Below are 27,607 nucleotides of genomic sequence, written 5' to 3' on the forward strand. Positions count from 1 at the left end.
CAGTCCCAAATCTCTAAAATTAATCCATAATAAATTTGTGACATGTCATTTTTCATTTCCAAAAATAGGCTGGAGTCCTAAAAAGTTGCTGGTTTTATTATTATTTGCTTGCTTTTAGGACAGCAGTAACACCTCAGCGACTCAGACTACTACAGTGATGATACCATCATTTTATGGTATGAAAATCAAGGCCAGATTATCTGTAGACCCTCAACACTCCAATTCCCTTCTCACATAGGTGGGAGCCATAAACTTACTGTTTCAGAACAAAACTAGTATTTTTAATAAGGATTCTTGAGAACACAATCAAAGGCATTTCCATTACTGTCAGGCTCACAGGGAGTGCAGATTGCTCTGTAGTAACACCAGCATGACAGCCCATAGAAAAGTCTTTGAACATATCATCCGTAAGCTTAAAGGGTAAACGCTTTTTCTTCTTCCATCCCATATTATCACTGCAGCTATTGCTTTAAAATGGACATAAAAATGAACACAAAAATGAACAAGAAACAAGTCAATCAACAGCTCAGTACACTTCTCCCCCTGCTTGCACTCTAATCACTAATTCAGGCTCACTTAATGTAATAATCTTCTTTTTGTGTGTTGCAAGTTGCCATGTTATCGGGAAATTCATACATTTTCAAAGACCTAAAAAGATTTCTCAGTATAACAGAACTTTAGAAAGGTTCTATAAAGGAGCTTTATAAAGAAGTCATAATTCTACCCACACTTGCTTATCCAGAAAAGGAAGAAACCATTTGTAAGACAAACTGGAAGCAGACTGAAAAGCTGTAGGCACACTTGCCGTTTCCTTAAACGGAAACAATAAAAACATCCCCAGCCTAAGAACAAAATAATTACATTATAATTGCATCTTAAGAACAAGGAGTCAGAAGAGATCTCAAAACAACCACAATTTTATTGTGGTTATCATCAGCCTTAATTCATCACGTCAACATGACGTTCAAGACTCTCAGAAATTTTTGCCTCAGTAGCTCAAAGTATCCATATTGCTATCTAAAAAATTACCATACTGAGCTATTTGAGCTGTTCAGACATAGCAAGATGGTATTCTTTCAAACCCTACTTTGAGGATCACAAGAATTTGGCATACACCATCTCTATCAATATTTCAAAGAGTAAGCAGCCGCATTCAGCTATGCCACATGCAAAATTAAAGATCTACTTGAATGCAAGCCTGCTGTAAAATGCTGAACAAGGAACAAAATAACTGACGTGTTCCTCAGGAAAGACAATCAGTGTCACACAGTCACCATCTGAATTTCTCTTTGGATAGAAAGAGCATCTTTATTCATGGCTTTGGTTAATAATGTCCTCACTGAAAAGTGTCTAATTTTTTAAAGGGACGAGTTGATATTCCATGAAGATCTTCTGGTTTTAAGATTCTGCTAACAGATAAACCCCAATGCTCAAAATAAAGCAATACAAGACGTTCAACTACTCACTCAAAACCATTCCTTTTTTGTTGTTGTTTTTATTTCCCTAGTAACGGGCTATAAAGGAATATTATTATATAAAGCAATTTTTTTCAGAATAAAGTGTACAAACTGACATGTATTACATGACAGCTCAATAACAGCAAGGAAGACGAATTACAGGCAGGTTGCAGTGATTTATCTTGCTTAGAGTTTAGCAAAAACTCAACCTATGCAGAGCAAGTCTTCAATGACTTTTCTGACAGGTCTCAGCAGAAGTTTCCATCCACACTATCCCTACCCAAGATGCTCCAATATTCCTACCCTGGTCTGTTCCAATTGGATTTCTGGAGCAGGCACCTATCTTCTCCTGATCTGAGAAGAAGAGATTAAATACAGACTGTTTTGTGCCTTAATCCATATGCATTTAAGAGATTGGTAGGGATTTTTCCTCCCTGAATCTACCCAGTTATATGATGAATTCAAAGACACTGGATGCAAATCTTGATTTGCTTAATTTTATTATGTAAAAATGGGGTTTGCATTCAATTTGTTCCATGGACAATACGAACATTGCTGATGACAAACCCTACAGCAGTAGGAATATGGGTTTCGTTCTGGCAACTGGAATGCCTGTGCACACACACCTCTGAGTTTGAATGACCTCCAGAGCTTTTTTGCACTCAGACAAGCCTTAAAAACATGAATACTTGTAGTGTATTTCAAAATGTTACTGCATAAAAAGTGAAAGCCCTTACTTGTTAATTGTGAAAACCCTCGCTCTGCTCCCCCTCTCCTGTATTGATTTTCTTGAAGAAAAGAAGAGTTTTTCAGGCTGAAAAGCTGCAACTGTTGAATAGTCACAAAAGGACCCTTCTTTTTTTACAGCTACATTAAGCTTCCACTTCATTCTCATTTTCTCACTTGATTTTCAGGGCTGAGGTGTGTCGCTTTCCACACCTATATCCGTGCTGGACCGATACTTTGGATGTGGCACATGAAAAGCTATATTATATCTATCCCACTCCCAGTTTATGGAGTACTGGCCTAGAGTTCCTTGGAGAATCATTTCTTCTTGACAGTGAGGGTGACAGAGCACTGGAACAGGCTGCCCAGAGAGGTTGTGGAGTCTCCTTCTCTGGAGATCTTCAAAACCCACTTGAATGCAGTCCTGTGCCACGTGCTCTAAGTGTCCCTGCGTATGCAGGGGGGTTGGACTAGATGATCTCTAGAGGTCCCTTCCAACCCTAAGCATTCTATGATTCTATGATTTCCAACGTACGTGGCTTTGATACGCGCGCCGAGAAATGTACGGTGCGTTTCACAAGAGCCTCTAAAACCACTGCAGACCAGAGAGCCCCCCAGCATGAGGGAACCTAGGTCTCAAGGCTAATGGAAACACTATTCCATGCTTCAGACTTTCAGGTTTATGACTACTGCATTTGCTTTCCAAGAGAGCTTGATTCACCCCCTCTTTATGCTGACATCCTTCAATGGAGCTAAACTATAAACCTAACTATGAACTGATTCTCCTTTCTTGAAAGGCTCATGCTTAGAACACACTCACTAATCACTGATCCATTAAGCTAAATGGAATTTAAAAAGCGCCTGCCAATCAACACAGACACATAATATACTTGTATCTATAGATCTGCCCTCTCAGGGCTTCAATTGACAGTATTTTTCTGCAATCCTCAGAACAGCTTTTCTGAGGAAGCAATCCAAATGGACAAGCATGACACAAGGGACAAATCACATTTTTATAACCTTGATATCATCCAAAAATGTTATTCTCATTTCACATGTACAAGCTGAAATCCAGAAAGACTAACTGATCCAAGATCATAAAAACTGAGTCAAAAAGAAACTTTCCCCCAAATTTAAGCCATTAGGTTGTCCTCACACCCTGGACCACATTTCCTCTGGAGCAAGTACGAGACAGCATTTTCTTTTTGCAATAAACTATGTCTTGCATGCAACTTTAACCAAAGCTAACACTAAAAGAGGCTTTTTTCTTTTTTTTTTTCTTCCCCTGAGACAAAGCTCTTCTTCATCCACATATTTGCCATGCTAAAATCAGTTTGGAAATAACTTAAATATTTAGTAGAACAAGAAAACAAACTTAGTCCCCTTTTGCATTAGAATCCGTAAACCAGCATGGACTGAACAGGAGATGTGACCAACAATTTTTGAAAAATAGGACACACTACAATTCCTTCAGTTATTACAAAACAGCACGCCAAATCATGACATTTAGGGTCTAAAATAGGGAGTAACTTACTAAGAACAGAATGCTGCCTCCTAAGATTTTAAGGCTAGATATAAACGCGAAAGATTTCTTTTTTGTAGCTAAACCACAGCTGCAACCTAAATACTGCTGTGGCTGATGCATGGCAATACTCCTGTTTCTCAGGCCTTGGTCTCCACCAACTCAGGAATGGGTTATGGGTTTATGTGTTCTTGATTTAGCTGTTAGGTTTACTCTCGCAAAGCTATAAATTTCTGTGGAAAAGTCAGGCGTGGATTTCATCACCCCCCATTTTTGATCCCTTAAATGTATGAACCTACAGTGGAGCTAGTCATCTAGATTCACTTCAGTTGTTGAGGAGAGAAGTGTTTTCAGGTTGTGATTCATCTTACCATAAATGAATCACTCCCTGAAGACACCTCCAGAGACTGCACAGGAGCACTCTGATAGCAGCATGACTCATCAAAATAGGTGTTTGCAATTCAAAACCCAATTCTCAAAATTGACATTCCCCTGCAAATATCCCTCATCTTAAATGCATCCATATGTATCCTACAAACCTTTAAATAAACCAGAAGGCACTGCGAATGTCACATGCCGTAGTGCATCACTAATGACAGTAACTTTGAAAGAAAAGTCGATAAAAACATGAGGAAAGGGACTAAGAACCAATTTTGAAAAGGAATAATAGGGTATAGAATATCTCCACATACTTGTCTTACAGCCCCCTGCCTGTGTGCTTCCCAAGGAAAGTGTCAATACTACCATGATAGTTTTGTTCTGTTTTTAATGGTCTTCACAGATAGGATGCATTATTTGAACGTGCATTCAGTTCTGGAGCAGCTAACTGAATTTCCACTTTCAATGCCTTCAACAGTCTGTTTCAGAAAAATAACCTTCCTGGGGAAATTTTGATTTTTCATGCTCTCTACTGTCACAGTAGAGGAGCTGACAACCATTTAAGAGAAAAGCAATTTAGATAAAAGTTTCAGGTTTTGAAGGAAGCCTTTTATTATTAAGTTGTCAAGGTAAAATAGTAACTACCAACTATTTAATCAAAGTTATTGTCCCAGCTCAGGGAGAAGAAGAAATAGGTGTCCAGTAATACTGCATGTTAGTACATGCTCAAGTTTGAGGTTCCTTTTAGACTCAGTAACTTAAACCACTTCATTGGTTTTCCTGTACAATTGCTAAAACACAGTAAAGGTACTCCAGTATCAGCTTAATAGAGAATCAAAATAGACAATGTAAACTTAACAATAAAAAGGTATCTAAAAGCAACTTTTTTTTTTTTTTTTTTTTACCACCACAGAAGAGAAATGCAAGTTGACTTGAAAGACACTCCAACACACAGAAGCAAGCAAAACAATTGAAAATAAAAACTGTCAGGAGATCATGTTGCATTGTCATGTTTGGGATTTTATTCTCACACAAAGAGAAAATGGGAAAATTCAGAAACATGAGCTGCCCTTTTGGAATTTTCTTTACAAAGTACATCAAGTTTTTCAGGTTTTTACAAATCAATGACTCATAGCAGCATTTCTCATCCCTTGGACTAAAACCCATCATTGTCATCACTTCAAAGTAGGGGGTAGGACTCACTGCATGATATGACATTAGCCACACAATAAAACTCTTCCTCAAAATGCTACTACTTAGAGCATCTCTTCCCCTTCCAAATCCCAGAGTGTTTCACAGACAAAGTCCATTTTAACAGCAGATCACAGAGAAGAAGAGAAGCAATTGGTTCCTGATGATTAAGAGTATTAAGGATGTCCAAAAGCCCCAGGCCAACATTGTGCCTAGAAGGCCAGAGTATTGTCTTGCTTGTACTCATGAATGGGCAAGAAACCAAAAACTAGCTGAAGTTGGACATACTGAGGCAAAAATATGCCAGTGCCTACAATACATAGGAAAAATAGGCCTTTCATCAAGTTTATAAGTATTCCCATTTCTGAGTACATTTAATCTAGTGAGAAAAAAAAAAAAACACTAGCCATTTGATTATGACTTCTAAGAGTCATTTCCTGCCCCCCATAAAAGAATCAGAACAAAATAACAGATGAGCTACATTCCTTGAGCTATGCACCTAGAGCACTTGGTACTTCACTGCATGTGGATCATCCCCAATCTCTCAGACAGTAAGATAGAAGGGCTGTCAACTGGCTTGATAGTCCACCAGTTGCACATTGCAGCTTGGACAACTGACTTGAACAGCTTCCCTAAAGGTCCAATCTGACCTGATGAACCTGAGCTAAGTCACATGCAGCTCAGGGTCCAAGCATTGCCCATAGAGTTGCATGTAAACTGCAGGAGGTAGACACACACGAGCCATGCACTCACCCTTGTTTCAGGTGAAGATCCTGCTCTCTTATTCGGCCAGCTTGGCCACAGCAGCACTTAAGGTGGCATCTGCATCAGGGAGTGCTCCATCTTGCCTGCTACAGAAGAGGTCATCTACATACAGACTTCTCTTATGAATAGCGATGTCCACAGCTCACACTTATGTGAATTTCGATGGTTACCTTTAAGTATCTCAGTGTGAAGCCAAGAGCCACATACCTCAAATACCCTTGGCTCAGAGATGCGTTTGAAAAGTGGTACTTTGGGAGTCTTTTTGCCACTTGTAAGCAGATACCACTATCTGAGCAGCAGAGCATGCAACTCATAGCAGCAGCTTCTTATGATCCATTATAGACGAGGAGACAAATCCACTTATAAGGGAAGACAAGACTAAAACTCAGCACCTCACTAAAAGACATCCTTTAACACCAACAAGCTTTGGATCATCTTCCAAGGCAGAGCACTAAATTAAAGCAGAGTTAACAAGAAAGCTAAACATCACAGCATTCGCATTCCTTGCCACACCAAACACCACACTGGATTCTCTTCGCAGTAACAGATGCCAAATATTCAAAATATATCCCAAATGTCAATTATCAGTAACTCTAAACTAAGTAATTAAGAAATACAAATAGACTCTAGAAATAGAGGGGAAAAATAATTTAATAGCTTCTTCAAAGGGATAAGAAAAAGAAAAGCTCTTTCTCCACAAATTAAACAACAGGCCCTTAGGTAGAGCAAGATACCCAGAGATAAAACTGCAACAACCTACCCATGAAACAAGCAGTCACTTCAGCCTATTTTGTATCAGAAGGCAACAGGGTTAAAATATGCATCATCATATTTGGTCCTTCAGATCTTGCAGCAAAAATAACCTCCCAAAATAAAATTCTGCTAAAACCGAACCATAATTACAGAGAAAAAGAAATCTCAAGATTAACACTGTTGCTTGCCACCAAAATTTGTTACGTACAAGTCGGTGGCGCTGAGTCTCCACTGCCATCACACTGACCTGTATTGCACAGGGATACACTGCTCCCTGCTCAGAGCTGCAACAGCACCATGTAGCCACTTTACCTGCTGCAGTAGCACAGATGCAACAGCAAGGGCCCAGCCTTTCCATCCTGCTATAAAAAACAAAGCTGAGAATAAGCCAGCCAAAAGCAGCCTTTTCTCTACCTAAAATACTAGCAGAAAAATGCTTTGGAAGCCCCAGTAAACCTCCCCACACCAAGGTGCACACCAAGCACTAAATTTTCAGGGATTGCTTTAGTATGTAAACAGCCTGGTTTACAGGTTTATTACTTTGATATAAAAAGAACCAACTATACATTGGAACAACATAAAATTATTGGAGAGTGAGACAACATGCCTGTTAACGTGCTTTGGAAAATGAATAATGCATTTGAGGCCTTCCAGCTCTGATTTAAGATCAATTCCTCCACATCCCGGCCTGACTCGCACCAATGCCACGAACACAAGGAACACGTAACACAACATTATCCCTGTCCCAGTGGAGCCATGACCCCATCTGCTGACATTTTCGGCAAGAGCCCCTTCACCAGACCCAGAGCACAGGCCCTCATGCATTGCCCACGCCGTGGTGGGAACACTGGTGAGGCTCATGGAGCTTCCTGCTCTTCACCAGCCCTTGCAGGGCTGCAGCTCCATGCCCTCGAGGGGGTCAGCCAGCAGAGGACACGGCTTGTAGGGTCTGCAAGGGGCTGCCTCTCCTCAGTAAACACCTTAGATGCTCAGGGAAACATCTAAGCCAGAAAGGCCCAGCTCGATTATTGCAATTTCCTTTCCTTAGCACTTTTTAATCACCTCAGCTCTCCACAGATACTCATGACCTTTTCCACATCCTCTTAATGCAGCATATAAAATGAAAAAAAGCTCAGATGACTCATCTAGGATGAAAAAAAGGAGACTTCCTAAACAGGAGCTGGGGTAAGAGGGTTCAACCAGTATCAGGGCACCCCCATAGCATCATTGCAGGGTTGGGCAAGACCCATAGCATCATTTACCACATTGCCGTAAAAGAAGCAAGAAACCCTATTAAAAAGCTATTTAAGTAAATGTTTCCTCAAGGTAATAGCCATGCCAAATGCATCTCAGCCATCTCCCTGCAGCTTGACTGTGCCAACGGTAACGCTGCAGACCTTTCAACTGCTGCTGGGACGGAGTTGGTGACCATCCCTCACGCTAGAGCTCGCAGACCTTCTGTCCAGCAGAAGGGATGGCGAGTTGGTGAAAATTAACCTCCAACACAGAATACCCTACGGCACAAGTGGGCTACACCACAGCACGTGGTTAGGATGCTCTGCCCCATAACCATCCTATCAACCAGCTCATCACAGGCTAAAGAACACGGAGAAGAAATCCAAGCCAGATAACCATATATTGACAGGAAATCACCTGGCTCTGTACCATTCCCACCACACACCTCTCAAGTGTTTTATAGGAGGTAAAGCAGTGAATCTGTTTTAAATAGACGCCCTAGCCTTTCCTAAAATTTTATATTTTAAAATCATAGGATTTATAATAATTTAGGTTGAAAAACTCAAGATTGTAGCCCCTATTTACAAAAACTCAGAGGCTTGGGATGGCCGTATTTGGATTACATTGCTTTATTTCTTTGTTTCAATTAAAAAATTCTCAATGCTTATGCATTTTTCATTCCTTAATGCTCTGTTCTATCAGAAGAAACATAAAAGCTGCAGACAACATGCTTTTCACATGGAGACTACTTCCTAGCCTGCTCCAGTTTTATAAGCTCCTCTCTCCACGCTCCTTCCAAAAAGGAGGGAGGAAAAAAATCCAAGATAAGTCAAAAACACAGGTTTCATTCACAATAAAAGGCACTCTAGCATTTATTTTCACTTGAAAGCATTAGTTTCTGAAAATTATCTTCTCCCTTTTATGTCTGCAGATGGAGATCATCAAGCTAAAGAATATGATATGGGTTGGGTAGATGAGTGCTTCTAAAGCAATGCAGGTAAGGAGGAACAAAACAGTAAAAATATAGATAGATACGTGTGGGTTCCCTCCCTAGATGAGGGAGACACACTGAACAACTTTGAATTAATATGACAAATCAAATATTAACAGCTACATCTTAATACAGTTCCTAGCCTCCCCTTACAATTCTTCTTATTCTCTCCAGTGTAATATTCCTCCACGCTGTTACTGAGCTTGCAGCAGTTGCAATGGGCAGCCAGGTAACACGGGCAACACTGCGGGCTCCTTAGAGCCCAAAGTCGCTTCAAATAAAGTAAAAACAGCACCAGATCTTGCAAGTCCTGGCAATTGCCCAGGGTTGGAAAACCTCCCAACAGAGCATCACGCAGCAGGACCTTTTACCTCTGCTCCCTCAAAAGCCAAGGTCTAGAAGGCGCACAGCAGAGTTCATTTCATACTATAATCAACCCTTTAGGGCCACAGGCTATTTAAGGAGCTACTGGCCATACGGTAGCTCTAGATTAACCTAAAAGCCCACCTGAATTGCAACCCCCCACTCCCTCAGAGTAGGGAAGGATGGATTCTGCAGATAACCTATTTTCAAGCAAGGTTTGCACATAGCCTTGAAGGTGCATGGAAATAAGTGCGCAGCGCAGGCACATTTCCAAGCCACTTTCAGCACAGATTTTATTTGTGCCTCGGTTGTACGCTTACAGTGAACATGGGCTTTTCATTCCCCTAAGCTTTCCAAACCGTACAGGAAGGCTAAAAGCATGTTAGCAAGCACATATGCTGCTACTCTGTCATTTGTCTGAGCTGCCTTCCTGGCTAGAGATTACCTGCTTGGCCCAATGCAAAGGCTGTAAGAGTCAGCAGAAAGAGCCTGGGGGCGACCAACAGGCCTCTAACCTGGACTCTAATTTACATTCCTACATCAGCAGCCCTGATATCAGACTCAGCAGCAGCTCTTACTCCTCGTTTGGAAGGCGCAATGATGGGAGCAAATAAAACAGTTGGAGTCGGTGTCAAGGGACACGTACTTGGGCAAATACACCTCCCTTCATACACGTCTCCCCCACCAAATTACATATTATTAGAGCAGAGGCAGTTATGCTGCTTTAAGGAGGATCCTTAGAGGCACTAAAGGTTTTTCACCAATTCTCAAGTACCTTTCTCTAACCTACCCGTGCCAGAGAAACGGGAGCCAACTTTGAATCCAATCCAAAAGACAATCAAGCACTAAATGTCAAAGCAATTTTACAAGTCAGAGCAACGGGGATGAAAAGGCTGGAAAGCATAAAAGCGTATTGGACAGTTTGTTTACAATTTAAAAGTTTTCATCTTCAGTGCTCTCTTGACCTGCTGTTTGTGAGGGCTGGAGGCCAGCTTTGAGCATTCAGACAAATCTTGTAGCAAACTGGGGGAAAATACAAACCACGGCCTGGATACTTTTCGTTCTCCTGCGGGCAGGTTAATAACTCCGCATCTGTAAATCACTTGCCCAGCAAAACCTCCTAAATGTATAACATTATCACAGCCCAAAGTGTATTATTAATGCATTTATACAAACTCATGTGCATCTACACAAATGCAGTGTTGCCACTCCCTTAAGAAAATCCAGGAGGAATTCAGAATTTCTATTTTTAGGGTTGATTTTTTTTGCTTTTTACTTTGTTTTCATTTTACAGGAGTGGGGACAGTAAAGAAAGGCACAAAACTCCATTGACCAGACAGGTACATTTAAAGCTAAGCTGTTGTTTAGCTGAACTGACCCAAAGAGAAAGAACATCCCAAATCTCTGCAAGAGGTGAAACACGGCAGATCTCTTCTCTGCCATTGTCTTCCCTTCCCCTGCAACTCACTTGTTCAATTAAGCCCACAGAAGCATCACTTTTCATTAGGCATCCAGAACTCCAACGGGAGCCAGGGACACCATGTGAGCCTAAAACAGTGACATTTACATATAAACACTTAGTCCTCCGTGCTGGATCCTGCACGTACTTTCAGGTAGCCTGCCCAACTAACGTCCGGGAGGCTCAGGAATTTTGGTGGTCCTCAAAAGCACACCACATTGGCTTCCCCTTTGCATTGCACTCGCATCTTTTGACATTTACTGTAGTGTCAGCAGGAAAAGTTCCTGCAAAGAAGGGAAGGGAAAAAAAAAAGATCCATTCTCTGAGTGCAAAGATATAGGAGGTTCAGATATAAAGCAAACTGAAAGCACCAGCACTCACAAAAACATCTCTAATTAACTGAACAGAGATGCCACAGCTGAGTCAGGCACACAGGATCTCCTCCTCTTTCCATTTTTTTTTTTTTTTCCCCTCCAATGATACCTCTACTACTATCTGCCCTCCAGTCATGTGCTTTCAAAAGTATTCCCATTACTTTCCACAGGAGTTGGCATAAACTACCACAAACATACAGCCCAGTGGAGGCATTTAGCTATGGATCTATGCTGGCAGCAGCCTTGAGATACAGCGCCCTAGGGAACACTGCTTGATACATCAGCCCTGCTTAAGGCTACCTGACACAGGAGGCTGTATGCATTTACTACCTTATATGACAGCACAGCTTATTCTGTAATTGTATTTAGCTATTCCTACCTGTTAGTGTAAAGAAAAATCAGGTCACAAGCATGATTCTGTTCAACTATCTTGCCCCTAGGTAGACTTTGGCACCAAGCAAGGCTTTTCATACTGCCTTCCTTTCACACTATGTGCAAGGCAGCAAGCACGGAAAATAACCTGCCAAGCAGCTCCTCCTGTAACACAATTGCTGTTCATTAAAAAGTGATCATAGGGGATAACAAGGAACCTCTCCCAAAGCCTACTGCATCAATATACAGATACGTATACTGTGGTAAGCAAAGAAATAATGTACCAATAAATAGCAGTAAGATAAATCAGAGGAGGGAAATTAAGATCTCATGCCTGAGCTAAATTAAAACTGCTCTAAGCATCTAATTATTTCTAGGGTCCAAACAATAGGATTCAATAAGCAGCCTGCCTTGAGATTCGATTTTTACTGTCACTAGTTAACGCAATTGCAGAAAGTCATAGCTTTCTTCAACAATTATCTTAATTACTTTGGTTAAAATTAAAACTTTTCCTGAGTTCCAATAACCACATTCACCTGAATGGAGTGAAGACTTCAGGAGAAAATAGCAGCTACCACTACCATTTAAATATCACAACCTCAAAATGCATGCAGTGGACTAATCCTCCTACTGAAGGCAAAGAATATTTCTGACATTAATTTCGGTGCAAGAATCAAAACAAATGGCTCATTTTCATCACTCCTAATGAGTAATTTGAGTGTCTCAAATCCGAGTTTCCCGAGTTCCTCAAAGCACCTGCAATATATTGTGAAATCGAGCCCTAAGAAGAGAGATCCCAGGATGGCAGCTTGCTTCTCTTTCATTCTTTGAAATCCTGACAATCTGCTACCCTGCGGTCTTCACACGTTTAAGAAGGAAAAGAGTGCAATAACAGAAAGAAAACCCTACAGAAAATAAACGGCACCCATTCCTTGCACTCCCAAAGAAGCTGGCAGGTTTCAGAGAGGTTTCCAAGAAAGGGTTGTAGATGGAAAATCACTAAGAAGCACGTTACTTGATTATGTGAAATAAAACAAAAATGCCTCTGACATATCTATCTGTTCTTTTAAGTTTCCAGGCATGCTGAGTGAAGCAGTTCACAGCAGCACAGGCTGCACACCAATCTATCACACTTAAATGCAATCACAGCCAAACCTAACACAAGCCGATACCTAAACTGCACATAGATGCATTTAATATTCCCCAGTCAGCAATCAACCTTTTCCACATTTGTTCATAATCACAACGTATTGTTTCATTTTAATGCATTGTTTTCTTTTGCTTTTCTCAGTGCAGTTGGCTGCGATTCTTTAAATTAGTTTTTAAAAATTCATTTCTGATGCTGCAGTTGTTCTGGTGCCATAAATTAAAAGCATTTTTGAAAGAAATGTAAGTTACCAAGTACATTCTTACCTGTTGCAGTCCACATGGAGCAGAAGGTGGGATGCACTGAGTGTCACAGCAATCTTGTGCCACTGCCCATCTGCCAGGCGGTAGGGAAACACCTCTGTCCTCGTCTTCCCATTAAACCTGTAGTGGTATCTGATCTCATCCCGTAAGCCACTGCTCTCCAGTTCAAAATAGCTGTATTTAAAAAAGAATTAATTTCATTCATTGGTCTATTCAGTGCTTTTGTCACTTCCGTATTTCGTAATTTTCAAATTCCTGCAACTTCTAAGCAAACACCACATGAAAAGTCACAATCTATAGTGGTTACATAGTACTGCCTGTATAAAAGTTCTTTTTTTGAGAGAGAGAGATACAGAGACAGACAAATATTATACATTTAGTATATTATAAAAATAGCAACCTCACATATGTGTAAAAGATCATGCTCAAAATACCATTTGATAGTCCTGAAAATTGATGTGCTTTTCATCCACAGAACAGGCTGAAATACAAAGAAATGATCCTTACTGTTTGCCAAATGCTTTGTATAAATGAAGGCTTTGTAGGCAACACAAAAATAAAGGACTACACATAGCATCACCATTGAACAAAGAAAAAGCCACAGATGTAATAAAGCCCCAAGTCATATTTCAACTCATTTACTTTTTGCAAGTCTATTTTTTAAATGGTAGGAGCATCCCACAAAATAACCAATGTACCTCCCCATCAGCATCATGTTCTTCTCCCAAAGAGAGTCAAATTAACAGCAAAAACAGGTGCTAATCCAAGAAAAGCAAAGGGCAGACAGATAATAAAACCCATTTCCAAAAATAAGCGTATAAGTTAAGCAGTGATTGGAAAGGGGCCCACCAAAAGAACCAAACCTGGCCAAGAGAAACCCAAATCCTCCTCTATCCTGCCATCTGAATCAAAGACTCGAGAGCAAAGTGAAAACAAGTCACAAGCAGGCGAGAGTGAACCTAAACTGAAGAAAAAGCATGGCTGGGATTCACACGAAGCAAATACATGCAGAACAGAGTGGAAATAGTAAGGCTGCTACTGTAAAGGGTCTAGGCTGCTTGGCACCTGCAAAGACAACAAGAGGTAGAGTGACAGAAGTTCTCCAAAAGGGAGGGAGTTTGTATTGAGCAACTACTCTCCCTCACCCCCTTAAAATACTCAAATTACACTCATAAGAAATCTGGAAGGGATTTTTTTTTTTAATTTTATTTTGATACTCAGTAGGAGCACAGTCAATATACAGATGACGCTGCTGCTGCCAGCATTTTCCAAGACAGGGAAGCAGCAGGACAAGCGCCGCGAGCGAAGCCGTACTTGCAGAGTTAAATGTTTCATAATTGCCATCTGCTGTCAAAGAACAAGAAGATGTCATTAAAGGACTGACTTTCTTCTGCAGCCAAGCAGCACCAAAGCAGAAACCTCAGAAAAGCTACATAACATGCCAGTGTCTCACACAGGCTCTGCGTATTAATATATATTTATTTACATTGCCGATCGCAGAAGTTGGAGTGCAAGACGAGCTCCAGTTGCGGGAAACACGTCGCTTCCCACAGCGATGCTTTGTGGCCACAGAGCTAATTGCTTACAGCACAGTATATTTTAGGGAAAAGGCAATATTCAAGCCCTGCAAAGGTCAGTCGGATGTTTTGCTTAATCACATTTACATTATACTATTCCAACGACACTGCAAACAACAGTTTCTCAGCTAACAAGCTTCCCCGTCAATAGGTACTGGAGGACTAACACGGCTTGCTGCCTACGTGGTGAGGTCGTTTCCTGACAGATTTATATAACACAGAAGTGGCTAGTTAAAATGTACTGTAATAGTCAGCACTAGCATTTTGATGCTTAGATACCTCTTGCACTGCCAAGAGCCACAGCCCCGAGTGAAATGCTTTGTTTTGCCTCGTGCGTCACAGGAGCAGAGGGTGACAACAAACAAACTTGGCCTTTTTCTCCTCACTGGCCTTCACCTGCTGCAAATCAGAAGCAGTTATTTTCTGGTCAGCAGAAACCACACACTAGAAACCAGCAGGATTAACCAATTAGTCCAGCCTCTCCGAAGCATTTAAATAATGCAGAAGGTGCAAACCAGCATTCTGTCATTGATTTTACAGAAGCTGCAGGATTTCATAACAAGCATTTCACTATACACACATACTCCACCAAATTCCCAAAAGACGCAACTGTCTCTCCCCTCTAATGCATTTGGAAAGAGTGTTCTCTGTAGCAAGCTTCCATTTCTTCCCTCATCTCTTTCCAGGCTGGGCCAAGACTTCTTCAATAAATAAATAAATAAATAAATTTAAAAAAAATCAACCACAAAGGGGCTCCTCACACCTGAAAGAAGTGTGTCCACTGCATACTAAAGTCCCAACTTGCATACGGTGGAATGGAAGACCCATGTGTAGAAAAAACCCACAAGTTTAGGCTTAAAATAGTCAGCCCACGAGAATTAATGTCTAAAACCAAGGAAAAGTAGGGGTTTAACATATCATCTTTGATTTGAAACATCTCTAAACACATTTTTGTTTACCTGTCAGCTTACAATACAAACAAGAAAAAAAAAAAACACCAGAAGATACCATACAAAAGGAAGGGAAAGGAGCCGTCTCCAACCTTTGTTTCTCGTGGTAGTTCCTTGCTAATATTTTAGGAGGAAGATGACACAAGCCTCACAAGACGACACAACTCTTCTGAAAGAGTTGGGATGTCCCAAAGGAATGCAGTATCTCAGGAAAAAATAAATATAATAGAGGTGGTCTTCAACAGTGGCACTGCCTGAATAGACAAGTGTGAACTCCCAGTATCACCAGGAGATCCACAGCAATAGCACAGGGAAACCACTGAATATTGTACCTAGTTGTGCTTCTGCATCACATCTGCAGGGGACCAAAACAGGCCTAAGACACCTGCACATTGTACCTCACTGCTCCAGTTGGCCCCACCACTCTCCTGATGATCTTTTCCGTGAAAGATTTGCAACAGTAACCCTTTTGTCAACTTGTTAATACCAAGCGATGCCCTTGTTTCAGCTGCTGTTCTCAAGGATGGTTTTTTTCCCCACAAAGGTAATCAAAAGCAGCATGCACTTTGACAGATGAAATTCTCCGAACACGTGTATTCGGCAAGCACGCTGTTTATGGAATGGCAAATACAAACGACTACACGACCTTGGCTGAAATTCTTCCACTAGCAGAATTTTTACACTCGTTAAGGCACAGAGCTTCTGTATAAAAGAAGCCAGCAGCTTCTTTTATACAATTATACACTTCAAATGCTCTTCATCGGCCTGTCAGCAGCCTCTCATCCAAACCCCAAAGCACAAGACAGCAAAACACAAAAACACACCACTACATTCAGATGAATTTTATGCATGTCAAAAGTTAGGATATTTTAAAATCACGGAATGCCCTTTACAGAAGGACAACACTATTCCACAATCAGCTCAAGATCCTTCACAATTCTTTCTGAAAGCATTTGAAACTTCTCTATGCCCCACATAACAGACTCAGCAAAGACAGGCAACCCCATCTGCTAAGCATAACACTGATTAAGTGTTTAAGTGGGAGCTCCAAAAAAATGAAGACTTTTTTCCCTATTTAGTTCTGGAAATCTTAATCTACCAAATTTGAACACAAATAAAGGTTATCATACTGACTTTTACAACTTCTGCCATCCCTGATCACATGCCAAGCAAAGGCCTATGGTCTCTTTGGAGGAACATGACCAGCACTTAGAGCAGATGCTCTTAGAGCTACTGAACAGATGTCCCAGGGCAAGGCAGCAGGCACAGATGGCATCCCTGCAAATATATACAAAGTTAGGGCTGCCCTCGAGTCAAAACACTTGTGCAGCTGCACAGGATTGCATGGGATAAGGTCACAAAACACTGGGAGCTCAAGGATGGAAGCATTGATGGAAGCACCCTGCACATGCTACAATAATATTATGAAATCAGGTCTCAAATGCTGGAAAAAAAAATACTGCATTCATACGAATCAGATGTGCTCAGAGTGATTACTGGACAGAAGCTTCAGGGAAATTCTGCTCAAGGCACAATTTTTTAAATTTTGTTTTAAAGAAAAGCAAATCCAAGGAAATCTCAGTGCCCAGCCCATTTGGTGTCATCAGTTAGAAACTCAGGGAGTTGCAACACAAATCAGGCTACTCAGAAAAGTCTGTGCACATCGTTTCTTCATTTCAAGAGAGCATCCTAGCAAAACAGTATCATAACAGTTAATGGCCTCTAATTACAAATTCTGCTTCAAGCAAGACTCTGCTTTGCTCGACATCTTTGCAGAGACCCTCCTTGATACTCTCACAGACAATAGCAAAGGGGTCCACATCCATCATCACGCAGATGTCGGGACTCCCAGTCAGCAGAGATGGTGTGATGAATCACAGACCATGACGCTTTCGGCCTCTTGCTCGCTTCCCACCCCGACGGGGCACTGCTGTGCACACAACGCACTTGTTCTGCTTGTGCTGCCAAGCAGCTCAGCACAGACAGCAGCAGCAAAGACACTGAGCTCTTGTTCTGGCTCTCCTGCGGTGGGGAGCAAACTGGGCCAAGAGCAGGCAGTGGCGACGCTCTACTAAATCCTGCAAATAAACAACTGGCAGCACGATGCCCCAGCCCGTCATCACGGGTAATGAAGTTCGTAGAGCAAAAGCAGAGCCTCCGAAACCAAAGAGACTTCAAACGCAAGTAAACACTCACCTTGCAGGTGTCACTGCTGTTCTGGATGGATGCAAAGACCTGAATGAGTTACGCTGCCAAGGCAAATCGCCACTTCCACAGGCACTCTTCCTCTATCTGAGCTACTCTGAAGTGACAAGCCCAAGCTCTGAAGCATTACAGCATTGTCACACTGGTGTTTTGAAGAAATCCTCCTACACAGTAGTCCTCTGCTACATATGCATACCTGTAAACCATACAGTGCTACTACTTTGCAGTCGGTTTAACTGCAGATTGAGAAGTTGCCCTGTGAAATCATACAGGGCAAGTTTATGTGGCATTGAAGACTTACTGCTGTGGCAGAGATTATGTACTGATACCATCAAAGCTTATAAGCAAAACTACACTGACACCAAGCAGCATGAAAGGCAAAAGGAATAGAAGAAGGATCATCTGCAACACTGAAGGTATCTTGAAAAATCAGATTATTTTTCTACCACAGAAATTGAAATATCTGAATGCTGTATGTTGCATGGAGACTCCATCACTCCAGAAGTATTCTTCCCATATGAGCAAAATCAAAATAAGTCAAAACAGAAAATGCTGGATATCGCCACACTTCATTTTTCAAATCCCTCAAGTAAAAGCCAAACAAAGTTCAACTTCCCTCTGATGTTGGTTTACCTAAAGAGAGTCCTTTCACCAATTTGTATGCTTTCATTTCAAACAAAGAGAAAATACAGGCAATTGAACAAACTTCTTTTATCATTCAGAGCACTCTGAGGACAAGAGAAATCATGCTATATTAGCTGAGTCTGGAACACTTAGCAATAAAAATCTCCATGGTGGCATTTTTTCTATAATAGACATTTTTTTCTGCCAGGCTTCTCCATGGGAGCTGGGATGCACCAAGCTGCAAGGCTTAAGCATTTATGATGCTCGAAAGATGCATTTGTGTACCTGCAACTAGGGCAGGCTAATCATAGAATCATAGAATGCTTAAGGTTGGAAGGGACCTCTAGAGATCATCTAGTCCAACCCCCCTGCACACGCAGGGTCACCTAGAGCACGTGGCACAGGACTGCGTCCAAGCGGGTTTGGAAGATCTCCAGAGAAGGAGACTCCACAACCTCTCTGGGCAGCCTGTTCCAGTGCTCTGGCAGCCTCACTGTTAAAAAATTTTTCCTTAAGTTCCTGTGGAACTTTTGGTGTTTCAGTTTCCGGCCATTATCTCTAGTTCTGTCAGTGGCCACCACTGAAAAGAGGCCAGCACCATCCTCCTCACTGCCTCCCTTGAGGTACTTATATACACTGATTAGATCCCCTCTCAGCCTTCTCTTCTCCAGGCTGAACAGGCCCAGCTCCCTCAGCCTCTCCTCATAGGGCAGATGTTCCAGGCCCCTGATCATCCTTGTGGCCCTGCACTGGACTCTCTCCAGCAGCTCCACATCCCTCTTGTCCTGTGGAACCCAGAACTGGACACAATACTCCAGATGTGGCCTCACCAGGGCTGAGTAGAGGGGCAGGATCACCTCCCTCGACCTGCTGGAGACGCTCTTCTTCATGCACCCCAGGATCCCATTAGCCTTCTTAGCCACGAGGGCACACTGCTGCCTCATGGTCAACTTGTCGTCCACCACGACACCCAGGTCTTTCTCCGCAGAGCTGCTCTCCAGAAGGTCGGTCCCCAGCCTGTACTGGTGTCTGGGGTTATTCCTCCCCAGGTGCAGGACCTTGCACTTGGCCTTGTTGAATTTCATGAGGTTTTTCACTGCCCAGTTGTCCAGTCTGTCCAGGTCCCTCTGGATGGCAGCACAGCCCTCTGGGGTATCGGCTACTCCTCCCAGTTTCGTGTCATCAGCAAACTTGCTGAGGGAGCACTCTGGGTCTTCATCCAGGTCATTGATGAATAAATTGAACGGGCCTGGACCAAGGACTGACCCCTGGGGGACACTGCTAATCCAAATACAGGATCAAAGAAAGTATATTTGTAAAACAGAGACCCTAATGTTTTCTGAGCTAGAAAACAGCTTGAATCAGAGCTGGTTCCAAGAATCTACGCATTTTCACGGTATGTCCTGTAAGGTTTGTACTGCACCTAAACATATCCAGCATAGCATAGTTGGTGAGACAGAGAAGAGGCCATCACTTGAAGTAAGCTAAAGTCAGTCACTCCTTACACCTTACCATTAGAAGGCCACATACACCACCTACAAGAACCAAAACATCTCTGCTAAAAGTAGATATCTGGCAGAAAGGACCATCCAGCAAAGCAACAGTAGAAAGTTTTACTTAGCCCCCTCCAAAAAAGGAGGGATTGACCTGGCAGTAGAAGATGCAGTTTAGTGTAACCACCACCTTTTGGGACATCTCTGCTAACCTACCTCCCCAACCTCATCCTTTGTATCAGATTTAGTCATTCCACTGAAATGTGAGATTTCAGCCTGTGGAGCTAATCTGGCAGAAAACTCACAGGGCAAAAGAAAAAGAGGGAGCAATTTCTCCATCCACCACCACCCTGAACCAAGTCACCCAGCACTTGGGCAACAAGTGTCTCTACAGCAAAGGCGGCTGCCGTCGCACAGTGAACCAGTCCCTGAAGGGCTCCTGTAACACCTCAACGGAGGGGCCTGCTGGTGCACAAAGCACTTTTCTCTGGGAGCTTTCTGAAGGGGATGGGGAGGTTGCCAATATTGGAGGCTAACCACCTGATCCCAAGATGAGTTTGGCTCAGAGGCTCATTGGGCACGAGGGCACACTGCTGCCTCATGGTCAGCTTGTCATCCACCATGACACCCAGGTCTTTGGGTTGCCAGTCAGACTAGAGACCCCCCTCACCCTCAAGAGGGCAGTTAGGAAGACAGAGCATAGTTCCTAGCAGTCCCTCCCTCCAGCTCCTCACAGATGCAAGATCTCAGATCAGGGACTCCCAAAGCACAGAATCGCTAAGTACCAGATTTTAATACAACGCAGAACCACCACCTAACCTTTTAAATCATTGAGATATGTCTCATGAGACATAATAAAGTATCTGAAAACAAATTACCCTATCTGAATAGCTGTGCCTTACAAGGAAGGAGTTTTCCCCTCTGATCTGCTCTTCCTCTCAAATTCAGAAGCTTTCAGTGTTTTCTGGATTATGATGAATTCCATACAATTTCTGCTATGTGCCTAACAAAATTCTGCCAACAGAAAATTAAAAACTAGACACATAGTCAAAATGTCAAGCCTAATAAACAACCAAGTAAATAACCGTCTATGAATGAAGTGCTGTGAACATCTAGCCCTCTTCTCAACTAGAAGTGACACTCCTAATGAGTGGTCAAAAATCAGTAGACGCAATTTTCACAGCTGCTTTCAGTGTAAGTTAGAGACATTTCTGTGCTTTGCCTGTATCAGAGGGTCATAAAACAAGCTAGCAGAGTCACTCAACACGTTGAGGAAAGCTCCTGGGGGACCACACATACTGCTTCTGGGCTGACCACAACCTTTCTGTGCTGTCCAAAAGTAGCTTTAAAGAGTTTCAAACTGTCAGCCCTTCTGTTTCTATTGCCAACAAGACCCAATCGATGCATTTCAAAGCTGGCTATCAGCAGCATGTTAATGCTTTGGAAAGACTGCAAACATCAAGCCCCCCCTACATAGGGCACCTGCTCTCAGAGGATCGAAGGCAGTTACTCAAGCAGCTGCTCTTCTTCCACAATGGTTAAATTGGTGGCAGACCTATAGAACATAACCTTTCTGCCCCTTTTGCCTAGAGGAATTCAGATGACAAGAATCAGGATGTCCCAATTCTACTTCCACTTGTATCTCTAAAGACCTTTTAAGAGGACACAGAAGAAAACATGAAACACCTGGAAATAACAAAGCTCCCCTGACAGTTCATTGCAGGTTGAAAGGTGCGTAAGCATCGCATCACCCAGTTCAAGAGGGAAAGAAATAAGGCAGGCTCTTCATATTCTCTGGCCAGTTTGCCAATTTAGTAATTCCATGCATAAATATTAAACAAGACATCGCCTTTTACCCTAAAGGAAAAAGGTTAACATCTACACTTGCAGAGTTTTTTCCTTCTTTTTTTGATAATGGGCATCTCAGAACACAATATGTGTATAAATACACTGAAGGGAATGGTCTAAAAGATAACAAGGAGCAAATTCATTTTTTCAGGTTTTCAATTAAGGTCAGAAGTCACTTGCACAGAAGTCATAGATTTCATTAATTAGGTGACAGCATTTAACAAGATTGTTACCTTTCTGTATTTTTAATCAAACATATCCCAGTAACCTAAGAGCCACTCAGAACTCATGCACCTTGAAAATTGTGTAGACAAATATCTCAGGGAATTGGTCAGTTATTTCTTATGGGAAGCACTTCCTGGCCAGAAGCATTTGCTCACTTGTTTGCCTTTGCACATTTCACAATCAAATACCCAGCTTACCTCCCAGAAGGTCAATGGGAATTTTGTCTGATGAAAGATTAGGAAGCTTGATGCAGACCAAGGACCTCAGAGCCTTAGCCACATGGCAGTTTGGTTGCCAAAAATTGCATTTTTAATGCATACATATATAGTGGAAAGGCTGTATTTCCTCCCAGATAAGTACCCAAATCCCAAGCGATGCGTACTGGTACTACCCATTTGATTTCAGAGGGAGTTCAAGCATGTACACAGCAGAAAAGCTTGCTCTGAACTCAATCCTTCCTGATAATCTAGGATTAGCAGGCTTCATTCATGAGTAGCGGTCTAATGGTGGCTACCTCAAAAGAGAAGTGTGTGCAGCAATAAAATTAAAGGGTCATTAATGAAAGCTGGGGAAGGAAACTATGGGAAAGTTTTAAGTTGGCAAAGAGATCAGGAACAGAGGCCTCTTCTTGCCATTCTTTTTCTATTTTCTTACTCATTGTTTCCAAATACTAGAACCTTGTGTTCTACATACACAAACGCCTTCCTTTTCCACTCATTGCCATACTCTGTGGGCACCAAGCAGGATGAGCTGTAACGCATCGTACAGAAGGCGGCTGTGACTTTCATGTTTTGTTTGGGGCCAATATCTCTCATCTCTCAGTGAACAGAAGTCCACTGTTTTTAAACTGAGCCTCAGACTGGTCGGAATATCAGAGTTTTGATGATATCCAATATTTCACAGAACGGAAGTTCAGGTAACTGAGTATCCTTGACAGATTTCTCAAAATACAGATCTTGGCCAGCGGAGGAAACGACCTATCAATATCACATTAACCAACCCATTTTCTCAGGCTCTGGACCATGCAAGACCCAAACATGTGAGGAGCAAGCAGAGACCTCCAAATCAAGCTGTATTGACATCATTACTGAAACAAGGTAGAATTTCAAGTATCCCAATGGACTTTTGCAAGTCTCTTGGAGGTCTGAATAGGCAAAGGCTGTGAGAAGACAGCTCAAAAGCTTTCTCCTAGAAATAAGACTCACATCATTCTCCAAATAAGTTTCTACCCATCTATATCCTCAAATGATGCATTTGTCCATCCAGTAAAAGATTATCATTTAAAATGCAGATTAATATATTTGGATTATGAAAACAAAATCTATCGTGAAACTGATTCCGCAAAACTTAACATTAAAAGATGCACCCATCATCTTCTACACAGTAAAAAACCGGTCCAGCAAATGATATAAATCAACCGCTATCTAAACATTGTGAAATAGCCATCTACATTTAGTATAACATAACAGCATATTTGAATGACTGATTAAAGAAATATTGTATTCATCATCTTTATATATATATATCATCATCTATATATATATATATTTTTGTTATTCAAAAAACAATGTCCATTTACATGCGTATTTTTAAAACATCCTACACATCTTGGTTTCAGAGTTCCATGCCATCAATGGAAAACGAACTCGTAGTAATATTTACTGGAGAAACGCAACATGAACAAGGCATAGGCCTGCACTCTCCTCAGTTCACATGCAAGGCTAAAGAAAAGAGCAACCTGAACAGGTAGAAAAATATGAAAAAAGCTCAAAATGATGCTATTATATTGGTCTTAATGTGACCAAGGAACCCTTCTGCAGTGCATTATACAAACCTTTATGCCCCCAATCTTTGCTCTCTACTCTTCTTTATCATGGTTAAAGCTATTTTCCACATTTTCATCCACTTAATTTCTGTCATCCCAGAACTAGGGGCTTGAAAGCATTACCCTCACCCAGGTCTAGGTAACAACCTAAGACATGAGGGTGAGAAACACCACCTCAGCTTTTAAGTGACATGCAGAAAGCCCAGAAAATTGCAGTAATCCATCTGACATTCAAATCTAAAGGTAGGAGCAGTCATTAGCAGCACTGGCATGCCTATCTGAGCTGCCTAGAAGAGCACAGATGTTGATTATTATGTTGATATGTTCATTATTACATAGAATTATGTGAGACCAGCTTCCAAGCCTGCAACTACATATGTATTAAAAAACACACGCTATATAACCATATATAGGCCACAACTAACCCGTGCCCTTGATGCATGGGCAAAAAGCAACCTCTGCACAAATAAAGCCCCTGCTTTCTCCTTCATGTATTTTCTCAAAGGTAAGAAATAGGGCTACTAGTTGTGACATAGGTACACAATTAGCAATTAAATTCCAAATTAAATACAGATCAGAAACTTTCCTCTATTTGCACAGTGCAGAACTGCTATTTGATTTGATGCAGGAGCAAACGAAGAACATCCTTTTACTTATATAACAGCAGGAAATCGACTAGCTCTAAGAGCCCTTCAAGGCCTAAGAAATTATGGAAGAGGAAGCATGCCCCAAGCAGTCCAAGATTACAGGAGACCATTTGACCCAACAACGTATTCAAAGCATCAAAACACCCACAGAATTACTACAACCTATAATAAAAGGTACTTTTTTTTTTTTTTTTTTTTTTTTTGAGATGGACATTGATATCTGACACTAATATCTAATGACAATATTCTTTTCTTCCCTCGCCTTACACTAATAAAAATCAAAAACAAAGTAAGCATCTATTGTACTCCAGGAAAGACACATATACCACCACACAGAAGCTGTTCTTAAGACTTTCGTTTAACTGACAGACATCAAAAAAGACACCAATTATTTTAAAACAATATGAGATAGAATTTAAACAGGCAGCAAGAGCCTATCGGTTTAACTCCCATGAAGTGGAACTCTCCTCTTACCTGTGTTCCAGCTCCCGGATAGACAGGATAACTCCCGATGTAGTCGCCTTCTGCTGCAGGGTGGCCAGAAACGTGAACTCGCTTTTATTCCGAAAGAGCTGAATTAGCTTCTCAGTCACGTGTGGAGCAGCATGGATTTCTCTTTCTATATCTAAAAATTTCATTTAAAAGGGAAACAACAGTTTAGTGAAAACGCCAAGCCAGAAAAATTCAGATCACACTTTTCATTTCACAGTCGATATTTCGCATTTTGGAGAAGCGGTCACCTCGCACCACCATTGCCCTCATTCCTCAGCCTGATGCCACCTGTGTACCTGCTTGTCTCCTTGACAAAAAGCAGTCGCTGCTCGAGTCACTGCAAGTAAGGTGTGCCATGGCCAGATAAATCTGCCCCTAATTTCAGAAGGGTCTCGGGCACCGACTTACCCAACATCTTGTCAAGCTCTAATTTTGGCTCTATCAATTCTATTACCAACTCTCCATCATCCCTCCTGTCGTTCCACTGTGCACTATGGCTAATAATGCTATACAGCTGTGTGTCTGCTCCCAAAATAAATACCAGGCACACTTGCAATCCATTGTTTCTGGGATTTCTCATTTTAAACAAAGTGCAACAGCTCATACAATATTTATTAAAACTCCTGCCTGACCAAGGAGACACAGAAATATTTTAGCCTTGCTCATCCTGCATCCCACAGCAGCACTCCTTGTTCCATCTCTTAACACTTAAACCCTCACCTAATATCTTCATCCCATGCCTTTAATTCACAATATCCCATCCCTATGGAGGTGATTAATGACCAAGGGAGAGAAATCACAGCATTTTAGTTCACAGCTGGTTTTGCTTTTTTACCATTACCACTTTATTATCGGATCACAATCTTCACCTGGCCCACTTAGCAAACCTATGACTGGTCAAAATGCTGCCTCCATCTCTTCAAAAAGAGAATCAGGCAACGCAGAACAACTTGTCCCAGAAACCAGGAGGTTTTGACATACTACTCCGAAAACATTACCTTATCCATCTCCCCACACAGCCACCAAACCTCACACAGCAATCCCGGGCTCTTTAGCCACGATCGTCACATCAAGAAAACATCTTCAGACTTCCAAAAATAAAAATAAATACACACGCCCTCAGCACAGGTGCCTCGAGGGGGAGATTTTCTTTTTACATTCCCTATAAAAATAACTGTCTGCTGGTAATGAAACATCATATTTCCCACGTAGCGTAGAAGAATATGGGTTTATACAGTCATCCGCAGCAAAACAGCGCTTCCACACTCGAGCAGTAACACAACCTCAGCAAAAAAATAAAAATAATGATAGCTATGACTCATATGACCTCCTACATGATTTTATTCTTTTAATTTGCAATAGCAGCTACCCAAGCTTCTTTTTTTTTTTAATATAGTAGAACATCTCCAAAATAAAGGAGTTAAAGCAAGGTACATACATGATTATTGGAAAGCACCGACAGCCCCAAACCCTCTCAATGGGGAACCTGCTAAGGACGATGCTCCCAGCCTTGCTCACCAGAACTAGCTGCTCACCCCCAAACAAGTTGTAAGAGTCATTTCTACAAAAGTCTGGGGTTTTTGCCTTGTTGAACCCAATGAATTGAATCTGTTTCAGCTGATAACAAATTCCATTTGGGGATTTCCTTTTCATTGCTGTCCCCCCACTTTTTTTTTTTTTTTTTGATTGCTCATTTCTTTTCTCCACACTAAATGCTGCAATATTCCCATTTTAGTGACTTTTTCCATGTCAAAACACATAGGACAGCGTTTTGAAAATGAAAAGATATGGTAAAATATATGGTCCATTACTGTAACAGAAATTAAAATGAGTTGAGAGAAGGGGGAGGGGGGAACTGTTAAGAGTAGGCAAAGTTTTTTCTCAGCTTAATTTTACAGCAGCCCCAAAGATCCATGATACCAAGGAAAGTACCCAACCATTCTAGCTGGGATTGGAAGCCATGCAGAGTATGCAGCAGTTCTTAGGAGCTCAATCCCAAGCCAGCTGGGAAATCATGCCTCTAACACACGCTTCCAGGATATAGGAAAAAAATAGTAAAATTTAGGTCTAAATGAACTTTTTGAAACAGGCAATACATTTTATCACACCAGCCTGCCCAAATATTTTGTGCTTTTCCTTCCCTGCTTTGGCAGGAAAAGCAGCCACATTGCTTTAGTGGAAGCTTCAAACTTTTTAAAGCTCCTAGTTTCACCGGGCTTTCAAGGTAACCTTTGCACAAGAGCTCTGGACAAGCAAGAAAATATTTAACCCTACAGAGAACATAGATTTCAGTAACAGTAACTTAGGAAACAAATATCACAACATATTGGTTTTTACCTTGGTATAGGCAGTTTTCAGCACTGTCCCTCCTGCCTCACAGCAGCAAAATAAAGTGTTCCCCCAATAATACCCATTTTTCAAAGAGGTTGTGGGGGCAAAATTCATACAAATTTCTCCTTATCCAAAGTGGGGGAAAAAGAAAAAGATCTTGCAACATGCTTCCCTCGCAGACAGGTCGTTGCCGACTGCACATCTTTGCCACTTCACTATATCCACGTGAGTAGGATACACATTTTAATGCTTTATTTGCTTTTGCCTTGCTCGTTCCACTCAGCCAGTAATAAACAGTAGGAAATCATATTTTACAGCACAGCTTTTGAAATTACGATTATTTGCTATAAATCACTTTTTTTATATGTTACTTCAAACACTGTTTCTGGAGAA

General features: G+C 41.5%; 1 protein-coding gene across 1 annotated transcript in view; it reads right to left on the reverse strand.

Moving 5' to 3' along the window:
* The window catches only part of LOC104572452 (protein kinase C-binding protein NELL1), a gene marked incomplete at its 5' end in the record, with an annotated part of 206,787 nt that overhangs the window by 171,131 nt on the left and 8,049 nt on the right, over positions 1 to 27,607 (reverse strand). Inside the window, 2 exons of the mRNA XM_088534207.1 lie at positions 13,001 to 13,171; positions 24,866 to 25,016. Coding sequence (XP_088390333.1) covers positions 13,001 to 13,171; positions 24,866 to 25,016 — 322 coding nt within the window. The remainder of the gene's footprint in view (positions 1 to 13,000; positions 13,172 to 24,865; positions 25,017 to 27,607) is intronic.

Source organism: Tinamus guttatus, unplaced genomic scaffold (genome assembly GCF_059628265.1).
Source record: "Tinamus guttatus ecotype Peru unplaced genomic scaffold, ASM5962826v1 Tinamus_guttatus_pri_ptg000546l, whole genome shotgun sequence".
Taxonomy (NCBI): Eukaryota; Metazoa; Chordata; class Aves; order Tinamiformes; family Tinamidae; genus Tinamus; species Tinamus guttatus.